This window comes from Solanum dulcamara, chromosome 4, assembly GCF_947179165.1.
Source record: "Solanum dulcamara chromosome 4, daSolDulc1.2, whole genome shotgun sequence".
Lineage (NCBI taxonomy): Eukaryota > Viridiplantae > Streptophyta > Magnoliopsida > Solanales > Solanaceae > Solanum > Solanum dulcamara.
The window spans coordinates 80,736,262-80,749,579 of NC_077240.1; the positions used below are offsets into that span (position 1 = coordinate 80,736,262).

A 13,318-nucleotide genomic window follows, 5' to 3' on the forward strand; every position below is an offset into this window, starting at 1 on the left:
TCCGATTGCTCCTTTACTCAATATTTCATAGCCTTGCTAATGATAACACATTTACTTCAAAAAAAGTAAAAAAGATATTTTTTTTAAACAGACTAAAAAATTGAAACAAAAGGAATATTAATTAACCAAAAGAAGAAAAAAAAGTGCAGGTGTGTCACCAGATCTCAATTGTTATTGGATAACAAGACAACTTTCAAGAAGAAGAAAAAATATCAAATCCTCAACACATTATTAGAGAAAACAAGAGTCCCAAAATCTTGTTTAAAAGCCACTAAGAATCTCTCTAATACACATCGGAAAAAGTGGATTAGTTTTGCTATAACCTCCATCAATCATTAAGTTCAATCCACTTACATACTTAGACTCATCACTTGCCAAATAAACAGCAGCTCTAGCAACATCCTCTACCTCTAAGTTTGCTTCTTTCAAATTGGAAGATTTCATAAGTGCTTCATCAACTTTACTTTGATCAATTCCACCAAGAAAATTAGTCAACATTGGAGTAGCCACAACATGTGGTGTAATGCAATTTACTCTTATTCCATATTGTCCTAATTCCACGCACAAATTGTTCGCTAGCCCGATTACCGCGTGCTTGGACGAGGCGTAAGTGTGCGGGGACATCCCGGCTACAACGGCTGTCACGCTCGCGGTGAAGAGAATGACGCCTTTTTTAGCTGGGATCATCACACGAGCCGCGTGTTTGGCGCCTAGGAAGGCGCCAAACACGTTGATGTCGAATACTTTTTTTAAGTTTTCGTAGTCCGTTGTAGTAATTCCTGAAGATATACTTCCTGTGATGCCTGTATTTAGAGGTGACGAAATTAGCTCATAAAAGTATGACTTTTTTAAGCAGCTTATTTAGTAACTAGATCCATCTTGACACCTCGATAATTAAAAATAAGTCGTTGTTATGGAGTTTCAATTTTCACAAATATAACTCCAAGACACCCATCAAGTTTCACCCGTGAAATTTGAAATTCATGATGGAGACTATTTTTTAAAATGGCCAGCTCTCTATTTCATCATTCTTGACACACCCAAATTTAGTTCATGAATTGTTTTTGATTATGTATATAAATTGAAATATGAATTTTTTTGTCAAAATATTTAAACAATTTTTTTAATATGTAGCTATAATAATAAAAAATTATTAATTTTATTTGATAATTTACTAAATTCTAACAAAAAGAAATAAATAAATTAAAACTCTGATAAAAGTTAAGCAGGTTGGACTATTCATTATTTAGCCCGTCTTGACCCAACTCCATCTCATGCCGACAAATATTTGGGCAAAGTTGAATAACTACGTTCATTTTATCGATTCGATCCATTTAAATTCATTCAAATTCAACTAAAATCGCTCATTTGACACACATACCTGCATTGTTGTACATTATGTCAATCTTCCCATGTTTTGACAGTGCAAAGTCTATGGCCTCCTCCACTTGTTTTTCATCGGTGACATCGCAATGGACGTACGAGATGTGTTCTAGGCCGATTTCATTGCAAAGTGAACAGCCAAGATTATCTTGAACATCAAGAATTACAACTTTAGCACCATTTTCGATAAACAATTTTGCAGTGGTAGCACCAATTCCACTAGCACCTCCAGTAATAACTGCTACTTTACCATCTAGCCTGAAAATTTAAAAAATAGCAAAATGAAATGAGTCCAAAAAAATTAAAATAATAATAGAGAACTTTTAAAAAAAAAGACTAAATTATATTTATAGGATGTTTGGCCAAGATTTTGAAAAACTAAAAATAAGGTATTTTACCAAACTTCTTAGTGAGAACACCAAATATTTTCTGAGTAGTAGCAAATAACGAGCAGAGACGAAATCAAGATTTGAAGTTTATTGATTTGAAATTCTAGGTCGACTGAATTACTAAATTTTAAATTAATAATTTATGAATAGTCAACAGATTTCTTGGGACAAATATAAAATTGTAACCAAAGTTATTGATTCAGTCGAACCCAAGATTAATATATTAGCTCTTCTCCTAGTACTTAGTAGCAAGAGCTATTTTTTAAAAAATAATCAGTATACAGAATTCTATACTCGATCTCATAGATACATATAGAATTATGTGAAAAACCGTATTTCGATGAAAGTTCTAATTAATGATCACTAAATACATACCTTTTGGCTGATGTAGAGACTGAACTGGTATTGCTGGCCATTTTTTGAAGACAAAATTCAAGAAAATAATGACTTCACAAATTAAAGTATTTTCTGAATCTCTGAGAGGTGTTGAATTCTATTGTCTTAGTTCCAATTTGGTTAAGCTTTATATATAGTGTAAGAGTATACTATTTTTTAGAATAAAAAAATAAAAATTCAAATACTAAATTTTTAAAAAAATACAAAAAAATTATTTGACTACTGATTATGAATTGAAAGTCCAAGTGGTCTTTCTTGGCTGCTAATTGTTTCTTCACTTTTTTTTCTTCTGTTTTGTTTATTGGTGTTGTATTATTAGAATATAGAAAAAATGTAGCACAGCACCTTCAAGGTCATAATAGGCAACTACATATTTGAGGCTTGTAATTAAGTATTTTATTGTTGGCTTAAACTAATAATTTAATTTTAAGTTTGAAAATAACAAATGCTGGATTTGTTGGCTTTGATTGACTAACACTTGATTCGAAGTGAATTGTATCGGGTCATATGAATTAATTTGGATTCATATTAATAAATAAATAATGTATAATTGTTATATATTTAATTTATTAATAAAAAGGAAGAGATACAATTTATTTGAAAAGTTATGTCCTTTGAAATGATAAAATGTTTCTTTTAAAGAAAAACAACGCATCCTTTCTTCAAAACATAATTTAAAAAAAAACATGTGTCTTCCTTCTCCAATTCCTAAAAAGTTTCTCTGAAAATATCTTCTCTGAAAAATGTTGAAATATGGTGTATTTCAATTATGTATGTGATTACACTTTCTGACTAATGAAACAAATTCAATGATCCTGCAAACTAAGTGTTTGATTAAATTCTTCATTATTTAATGTGGAGAATTGGGTTCTAATTCTAGTTACACTTTTTGATTTAACAAGCAAAATTTTTCATATGGAGGTCAAGGATTAGAATAGAAGATTAATTGATAGTGAAACATTGTTTAAATTTTATTATCAATATTTTTATTATTATGTACTCTCCTTATTATCTTTTTTTAAAAATTTTATTAGTACATATTGTTTTCTTCGTTTTGATTATCGTAGTATGTGTTGTTGTTACTATTATTTTCTTCACTATACTTGACTTCTTTATTATTATATTTTCTTTTCATATTGTTTTCGATATGCTTTAGTTGAGCTGAGAGTCTATCGAAAATAACATCTCTATCCCTCGCAAGATAAGGATAAATCTGTGTATAGGGGTGTACATGGACCAGATTGGTTCGGATTTTTTAAATACTAAATTAAATAATTTGTGTCGGGTTTTTAAATTTATAAACCAAATCAAACTTATAAAATTCGAATTTTTCGACCTCAAATTTTTTTAGTTTTTTTCGAATTTCTCAGGTTTTCAAAATTTTCCAGTAAAGTATTCATACAAACATATAATTAGCTTGTGTTTCAATCATTTTTTTAGTCCTTTCTAAATTTTTAACGAATAATATAAATAAACTTTTTCTCAAAATTCGATCGCATTAAGCCTTTCTCTTTATACCATAAAGCCATCATATATTTCTTTCGTTGCTGGTCTTTACTTTGATGATTCAATTAATAATTAGATATGTTTGATAATGAAGCAATGTGAATACAACAAAATGCTATTAACAAGAAATTTAATAGCACTTTCGATCTCTTATTTATCGATGAATTTTAATTTTAGTTCTTGTAATATACTTAATGACTTGGTATATTTATTATTTAATTAGTTAGTTTTTTATGGAAGAAATATATTATATTTTTTCTCAGATAATATATTTATTATTTAATTAATTAGTTTTTCTATGGAAGAAATATATTATATTTAAACTATTATATTTTTTCTCAGATATAAAATTACAGTACAAGCTTAACATAACACATGTATAAATAATTGTGAAACAATTAATAATTGACAATATAATATTCACAAGCAAATAAATCAAAAATACACATTTCAAGCAATTAAAAATTAAATAATACGTAATTAAATATCATAAGGTCTAAAAAATAGAATATCAATAATTGAGAAATCAAAAATGCTATATATATATATATTTGAAAGTCAAATTAGTCTTATATTAGTCACATGGAGCTATAGTTCAAGAACGTAATTAACTAGCTAGTAGACTGATTAGTAAATCCGAAGTTTAAAAAATCGTCCTAATTAACTAACTGAATTAGTCCTTTTTCCTTCTACTCTATAATTGTATCTAAATAGCTACATTATATAGTGTGCAGGAAAGTTTGGCAGCTCATAAATAAAAGCTGACTAAATCACTAAATTATTTCCCATTATTTAAGAGGAACTCTACATTAGTTTTCTAAATTATTTCTACATTAGTTAGTTTACCATGCTTAAGTGATTATTTGCCCTATAAATACTCGATACCAAAATTTATTATGGCATCACAAAAATACAAAGGCATCTAAAAGTAAAATGGATAAGAGTTCATGTGTATTTGCTCCAAATCGAAGGTACAAATCTTTCTTTCATCCTTTTTTTTGGGGTTAAAATAATCTAGTAGTATTTTTTTTTTTACCATCATTAACTAAGCTTAGAATAATTAAGTAATTAAAAATTGTTTGGATGAGATGATTATATATTTTAAAATGATATCAGAGTAGAGTAGATAGAGATTAATTTAGGGCTGTACAGGACAAACCGATAAACCGCACCAAACCGACAAACCGAACCAAACCGGAAAAAAAACCCAACTAGTGGTTTGGTTTGACTTGGTTTGGTGTTTGAAAAAAAAACCCGACCATTATAGGGTTGGTTTGGTTTTAACTAAAAAAAGTCAAACCGAACTCAAACCAACCCGATTATAGATATACTACTTTTAAATTATGTTATACATAAAAATATTTATTAAAATGTAATTTATTAATATTTTTTAAAATTTTTTCATAATTTTTGTTTTCTTTCTTACATTTAGATTTGGACTTGAGTAGCCCATCTAAATAATATACAAAAAAAATTTATCTTATAAAGTTATATTATAAAGTTAAAACTTCAAACAGTGTTGTGCCTCCATCTTATATGTTGATATTTTGTACTAGAACTCTTTTTAAGAAGCACTGCTCTGTGCTTTTTATTAGATACTATGAGAAACCCAAAAAAACCCGAAAAAAACCAAAAAAAAACCGAGAAACCCGAAAAATCCGAAAAAACCCAAAAAACCCTAGAAAAATTGATATCGAAAAACCCGACTTTTATTGGTTTGGTTTGGTTTATAGATTTAATAACCCGACACAAATGGTTTGGTTTGGTTTGTAAAAAATCCGAACCAACCCGGTCCATGTACACCCCTAGAGATTATGTTCAAATTTCAAAAAAAGCTTTATTGGAATTTTCTTTTGTGCAAAGGTACATATAACTACAGGTAAGAATTATGATAAGTCACACTAGTCATGTAAAAATACATTTGCACTAGTTATATCAGTGCATGTAAGTTAAATCTCAAAAATTGATGTTTCAGGTTGGAGGGAAAAGTGGCTATAATCACCGGTGGTGCAAGTGGTATCGGAGCGACTGCAGTCCAAGTCTTCATTGAGAATGGTGCAAAAGTCATCATCGCGGATATTCAAGATCCAGAGGGTGAAGTAATCGCGACCAAGCTAGGCGAAAACGCCCATTACATTCATTGTGATGTCTCAAAAGAAGACGATATGAAAAATTTGATCGACTCTACAATTTCAAAATTCGGTCATCTTGACATAATGTACAACAATGCTGGCATCTACGACACGACAATAAAAAGCATCATGGACACGGAAATCGTTGATCTAGAGCGTAAAATCGCAGTGAATTTAACTGGATCTTTTTTGGGTGCGAAATACGCTGCCAAAGCAATGGTACCTCGTAAAAAAGGGTGCATTTTGTTCACAGCAAGTTGTTGCACAAAAGTGGCTGGAATTGCATCATACACTTATGTTGCATCAAAATATGGAATTGAAGGATTGTGCAAGAATTTGGCTGTTGAATTAGGGTTACATGGTATAAGAGTAAATTGCATTTCTCCTTTTGCTATATTGTCAAATACAAGTAAATTTGGTAATGAAATTGAAGCAATATATGAAGGAATGATGGATTCTATAGGGAATTTAAAAGGGGTTCCTCATAACAAAGAAGATGTAGCAAATGCTGCTGTTTTTCTTGCTAGTGATGAAGCAAAGTACTTAAGTGGACATAATCTTGTAATTGATGGAGGGTTTAGTGTTGTCAACCCTAGCTTTCTCAAGATTACAGGACAATATCAATAAGTGTAATTTAGAAATATGATAATTAAGAATAAAGGAAAAAGGGAATTCAGAAAACTCGAATTATTAGTTTATCATGGTCTACTTAGACATGACTTTACTATATATTGGATTAGTTTAATTTTCAAGATGACTGTTATGAATTAACTAACTTGACAATTTTATAAATGAAGAAGAACAAAAGAATATGTATATAGAAAGTATTAATAGAGAGAGTAGTAATATAGAGAGAGTAATAGTAATTCTTTCTTTTATGTGTTTGTGTATTTTACATTGAAGTTTAAGGCTATATTTATAGCCATATTTACAAGTGGAGGAAAATATTAATGGGCATTTTACCCACTTAAAAAGTAAATGGACTATCCACCATTTTAAGTGGACAACCATTTTACTTGGTTGATATTACTTGGTTGATAATACTCCCCCTTGGATGTCCACGAGAAATGTGCCTCGTTAAAACCTTATTAGGAAAAACCCAGTGGAAAAAAACCTAATGAAGGAAAAAGAGTACACATATCTGATAATACGCCTTGAGTGCTGCCTCATTAAAAACCTTATCAGGAAAACCCAGTGGGACAAAACCTTGACTAAGGGAAAAAGAGTACAGCGCGTATTTTGCTCCCCCTGATGAAAATATCACTTAATATCTCGAAGACGACGCATTCCAATTTTGTATCTCATTTTCTCAAAGGTTGAAGTTGGCAATGCTTTGGTGAACATATCCGCCAAATTGTCACTTGAACGAATTTGTTGGACATCTATTTCACCCTTCTTTTGAAGATCATGAGTGAAAAAGAATTTTGGTGAAATATGTTTTGTTCTGTCTCCTTTGATGTATCCTCCCTTCAGTTGAGCTATACATGCAGCATTGTCTTCATACAATATTGTTGGAGCGTCTTTTGTCAAAGAAAGACCACATGTTTCTTGAATGTGTTCAGTTATTGATCTTAACCAAACACATTCTCGACTTGCTTCATGAATGGCTATTATCTCTGCATGATTTGAGGAAGTGGCAACCATAGTTTGCTTTGTTGAATGCCATGATATAGCTGTACCACCACATGTAAATAAATAGCCTGTTTGCGATCGACCTTTATGGGGATCAGATAAATATTCCGCATCTGCATAACCAATCAATTGTGACGTGGAATCATTTGAGTAAAACAATCCCATATCAATGGTACCTCGAAGGTATCTGAATATATGCTTAATTCCATTCCAGTGTCTGCGTGTTGGTGAAGAACTAAATCTTGCTAACAAGTTTACTGAGAAAGCTATATCTGGTCTAGAATTGTTGGCAAGATACATTAATGCACCAATTGCACTAAGGTATGGTATTTCAGCACCAATAAGCTCTTCATCATTTTCATAAGGCCGAAACGGATCTGTATTAATATCAAGAGATCTCACAACCATTGGAGTACTCAATGGGTGTGCTTTATCCATATAAAATCTCTTTAAAATATTTTCAGTATATGTTGACTGATGGACAAATATCCCATTTGTAAAATGTTCAATTTGTAGACCAAGACAAAATTTTGTCTTTCCAAGATCTTTCATTTCAAACTCCTTTCTCAGGCATTTTACTGCCTTTGAAAGTTCTTCTGGAGTTCCAATAATATTTAAATCATCAACATATACTGCTATTATGACAAATTCAGATCCAGACCTTCTCATAAAGACACAAGGGCAAATTGGATCATTTTTATATCCTTCTTTTAGCAAATATTCGCTAAGACGATTGTACCACATTCGCCCTGATTGTTTCAACCCGTACAAGGATTTTTGAAGTTTTATTGAGCAATTTTCTCGAGAATCCTTGTATGCTTCAGGCACTTTGAACCCTTCGGGAATTTTCATAAAAATGTCGTGGTCCAATGAGCCATATAAATAGGCAGTGACCACGTCCATTAACTGCATTTCAAGCTTTTCATGAACTGCCAAATTCATTAGATACCTGAAAGTAATTGCATCCACCACAGGGGAATATGTTTCCATATAGTCAATGCTAGGTCTTTGCGAAAAACCTTGGGCTACAAGTCGTGCTTTATATCTTACGACTTCACCCTTTTCATTTCGTTTACGCACAAAAACCCATTTGTGCCCTACTGGCTTGACACCTTCAGGTGTTCGAACTATTGATCCGAAAACTTCACGTTTTTCAAGTGAAGTTAACTCTGCTTGAATTGCATCCTTCCATCTTGGCCAATCATTTCTCTGTCTGCATTCATCGACAGATTTTGGTTCAAGATCCTTATCTTGTTGCATTATTTCAATGGCAACATTATAAGCAAAAATATTATCGACCACAATATTATTTCGGTTCCACCGTTTTCCTGTCGACACATAACTTATTGAGATTTCTTCATTCTCATTATTTTCAGGTACTTGGACCTCCTCGGTGGTATCACCATTTGTTGTGTCTCTGGGCTCTTCTTGAGCACTCGCCTCCAAATTATGATCATCTTGATCATTCATTCCTTTCCTTTTTCGAGGATTTTTATCTTTGGAACCAAATGGTCTTCCACGTTTTCAGCGTGGTCTAGATTCATTTGCCTGAATAAGTTGTCCTACCGGGACATCAACTCGAACTTGAGCATTAGCAGCTGGGATATGCGATTTAGTAACCCGTGGAAGGTTAGTAAATGCATCCGGCAGTTGATTTGCAATATTCTGCAAATAAATCATCTTTTGAACTTCTTGCTCACATTGATTTGTTCGAGGATCTAAATGAGATAGTGACAATGAATTCCAATCTATCTCATTTTTCATCTGCTTATGTTCTCCCCCTAATGTTGGGTATACTGATTCATCAAAATGACAATCAGCAAATCTTGCCGTAAATAAATCTCCAGTCATAGGTTCCAGATATTTTATAATAGAAGGAGATTCATACCCAACATATATTCCCAACCTTCTTTGGGGACCCATCTTTGTGCGATGTGGTGGAGCAATTGGGACATATACCGCACACCCAAATATTCTAAGATGGGATATATTTGGCTCCCTTCCAAACGCCAACTGTAATGGGGAAAATTCATGATAATTTGTTGGCCTTACGCGCACAAGTGCTGCTGCATGCAAAATAGCATGCCCCCATACTGAAATAGGAAGTTTTGTCCTCATTAGCAATGGTCTAGCTATCCATTGGAGGCGTTTAATCAATGATTCCGCTAGACCATTTTGTGTATGTACATGAGCGACCGGATGCTCAACTTTTATTCCAATCGACATACAATAATCATTAAATGATTGAGATGTGAACTCACCAGCATTATCAAGACGAATTGTCTTTATTGCATAATCTGGAAATTATTCTCTTAACCTTATAATTTGAGCTAACAATCTCGCAAAAGCCATGTTGCGAGTTGATAATAAGCACACATGTGATCATCTTGTAGATGCATCTATCAAGACCATATAATATTTAAATGGTCCACATGAAGGGTGAATTGGCCCACATATATCACCCTGTATACGTTCCAGAAACGCAGGGGATTCAATCCCAACCTTAGTTGCTGATGGTTTGATAATCAGTTTTCCTTGGGAACAAGCAACACAAGAGAATTCCTTAGATTGAAGAATTTTCTGATTCTTCAAAGTGTGCCCATGTGAATTCTCAATAATTCTGCGCATCATATTATAACCGGGATGGCCCAACCGGTCATGCCAAATGATAAAATCATCAGAATTAGTAAACCTTTTGTTTACAATGGCATGTGATTCAACAGTACCAATATTTGTATGGTACAACCCAGAAGAAAGTGCAAGTAATTTTTCGTGCACAATTTTCTTCTCCATATTTATTGTAGTAATATAAAGGTATTCAACCTTTCCTTCATTTGCAGTCTCAATATGATAGCCATTTTGGCGAATAACCTTGAAACTTAACAAGTTTCTTTGAGACTTACTACAATATAATGCATTATCAATTACCAATATCGTTCCTCCAGGTAGTAATAAGGTTGCTTTTCCAGAGCCTTCAATTAATTTTGTACTACCAGATATTGTATTGACATAGTCCTTTTTCATAATCAAATGACAAAAATATTTCTTTTCTTTTAATATCGTATGAGTTGTGGCACTATCCAAAATGCACATATCTCCATTATTCATCTTGAATCCAATTGAAGACTGATAAATTTATTTATCTTCATAAAATAAAAATACATTGTAAGAAATAAAATAAGTAACAATTTTGCTAGAAAAACATAAGTCCCTTTTTTTTTAAAGTTAAATTATGGTAATTTAGAATTTAAAAAATTATATGATTCAATTATGATGAATGTTACAATAATTTAGTTTATGGAATTATATACTTATTAACCTTAAATAAATATTATACACAAGTATTAAAAACAAATATAAAATATTATAAAACATTAATATAATATTATTCATCATGTATAGATAATTTGTTTATTGACAAAAATAATACAATCATTATATATTATTAATGTCTAAAACATTAACAAGAATAAATAGTTATTATAATGACATTAAATAAGGCGAATATTATTTTTAGTAACAATATGATATTAAGATTAAATAATAACACACTAATAGTAATTAATTACAACATTGTAAAATAGCACAATGTAATAAATAATATACAATTATCATAAAAATGTAACCTTGATTATTATTATTTTTTTTCTTCAAATACATAAACGTAAAAACACAATAATTCGAAGTACATGATAACATATTGAAAAACATGAAATTAAACATCAATTAAGATCCTTAAAAAAATCTTCAACCTCCAAATGAGTAATATCATTGAGGTCATTAAAATCATCATCCCTTAAGGCCATATTTGCTTCAATATTATCATTATTCAAAGGCCTTGCCTCAACATTATTTTCGAACGCCAAGTGTGACTCTATCCGAGCATTAGAAGAAGAGGCACCACCTCTATTTGCCTTTCTTTTAAAAGAATTTTGATAAAGTCTTACAAAATGCTCAGGCGTCCGACATTCATTTTTTCAGTGGCCTTTCATGCCACAACGATGACAGTTACTTTTTGAAGGGCCATTTTGAGAACTGATATTGTTCTCCCTTTTATGTTGACCACCACCACGACGATTATTATATCGTCCTCTGCCATTGCCACGCACATTATTGTGACCTTGATATTTATTATGTCTTCTTTCAGACTGGCCATGTGCTTTTACCATATTTGCCTCCGGTAACGGAGCAGTTCCAGTGGGACGGGCTTCATGATTTTTCATTAAAAGGGCATTATGTTGTTCAGCCACCAGAAAGCATGATATCAATTCAGAGTATTTTTTAAAACCCTTTTCACGGTATTGCTGCTGTAATATTACATTAGAGGCATGAAAAGTAGTTAGTGTCTTTTCTAACATATCCTCATCATTTATATTTTTCCCACATAATTTTAATTGGGAAGTTATTCTAAATACAGCAGAATTATACTCAATTACGGTTTTAAAATCTTGAAACCGTAAGTGCATTCACTTATAACGAGCCCTTGGCAATACCGTTGCCCTGAGGTGGTCATACCTCCCTTTTAAGTCTTTCCACAATTCAAGTGGATCTTTCACTGTCAAGTATTCCATTTTTAGGCTTTCATCTAGATGATGACGAAGGAAAATCATAGCCTTTGCTTTATCCTGACTTGATGCTGTATTTCCTTCAATTATAGCATCACCAAGACCCTTAGCGGTAAGGTGAATTTCAGCATCAAGTACCCATGACAAATAATTTTTACCAGAAATATCAAGTGCCACAAATTCCAATTTTGACAAGTTTGACATGATGAAAATTAATTTGAAAGTAACAAAGATAACTTAAAAATTAAATTTCTTTAGTAGATATACCTGATATAGAAGTTAATTTTCTGAAAAATTAGAGCTTCGTGCTAATAACGTGTTATGAATTAACTAACTTGACAATTTTATAAAGGAAGAAGAACAAAAGAATATGTATATAGAAAGTATTAATAGAGAGAGTAGTAATATAGAGAGAGTAATAGTAATTCTTTCTTTTATGTGTTTGTGTATTTTACATTGAAGTTTAAGGCTATATTTATAGCCATATTTACAAGTGGAGGAAAATATTAATGGGCATTTTACCCACTTAAAAAGTAAATGGACTATCCACCATTTTAAGTGGACAACCATTTTACTTGGTTGATATTACTTGGTTGATAATAATGATAACTTTTTAGTTTCTTTTTTAATGTACGAATACTTTTTAATATGACATGGTTTTACTATGTTATGGTTGGACTTGGACTTGTTAATTCTCATGTTGCTAGAAATTTCTTTGATAATAATTTCATTGATGGTATGAATACTTTATTTGAATGATTGTGATGGAAAAGGAGAATTATTAGAGCAACTTGACATGAATATTTTATTTTTAGCGCAGACCTATGGACGATGCACGTAGTCTATATTTTAGAATATTTAATTGCATACTTATTTGTTAATTCCTTGTTTCATATTACTTTAGTCCATGTTGATATGATACGTTTCCCCTTAAGAAAGTTTTAAAGATGTATTTTAATAAATTAATGTTATTATTAATGATGATTTGGAATTATTTTATGTAGTTCTTTACTATTAAGGGTGTTTGGAAAAAATGTATTAAACTCTTGTGATTTGCTAAAATGAATAAGTAAAATGAAACATTTATTTTTAGTATAGAGATCAAGTAAAATAAAATGAAAAGAGTAATTAAAAAGTGAACTTCCAACTGGAAAGTTAACAATTTAATAGTTGCAAAATTAATTATGGGAAAATTACGCGGATAAGCAAATATATATTAGTTAATTAGCTAATATATATATATATATATATATATATATATAGTTTGAATTAATTATGGCTCGCGGCAAACATCTAGCTGTAATTACGGTTTGAG

At 31.2% G+C, this 13,318-nt stretch overlaps 2 protein-coding genes across 2 annotated transcripts; one reads left to right on the forward strand and one right to left on the reverse strand.

Moving 5' to 3' along the window:
• Positions 1-144: 144 nt before the first annotated feature.
• On the reverse strand, positions 145-2,255 carry LOC129885194 (short chain aldehyde dehydrogenase 1-like). Its single transcript, XM_055959389.1, has 3 exons — positions 2,148-2,255; positions 1,382-1,641; positions 145-803 (listed from the first exon to the last, which is right to left on the reverse strand). Exons 1-3 carry the CDS (start codon positions 2,186-2,188, stop codon positions 262-264), a joined length of 843 nt encoding a protein of 280 aa, XP_055815364.1. The 5' UTR covers positions 2,189-2,255; the 3' UTR covers positions 145-261.
• Positions 2,256-4,532: 2,277 nt separating this feature from the next.
• LOC129885195 ((+)-borneol dehydrogenase 1-like) lies at positions 4,533-6,560 on the forward strand. The gene is made up of 2 exons (XM_055959390.1): positions 4,533-4,645; positions 5,650-6,560. The coding sequence occupies exons 1-2, from the start codon at positions 4,608-4,610 to the stop codon at positions 6,431-6,433; spliced, it is 822 nt and encodes a 273-aa protein (XP_055815365.1). The 5' UTR covers positions 4,533-4,607; the 3' UTR covers positions 6,434-6,560.
• Positions 6,561-13,318: the final 6,758 nt, after the last annotated feature.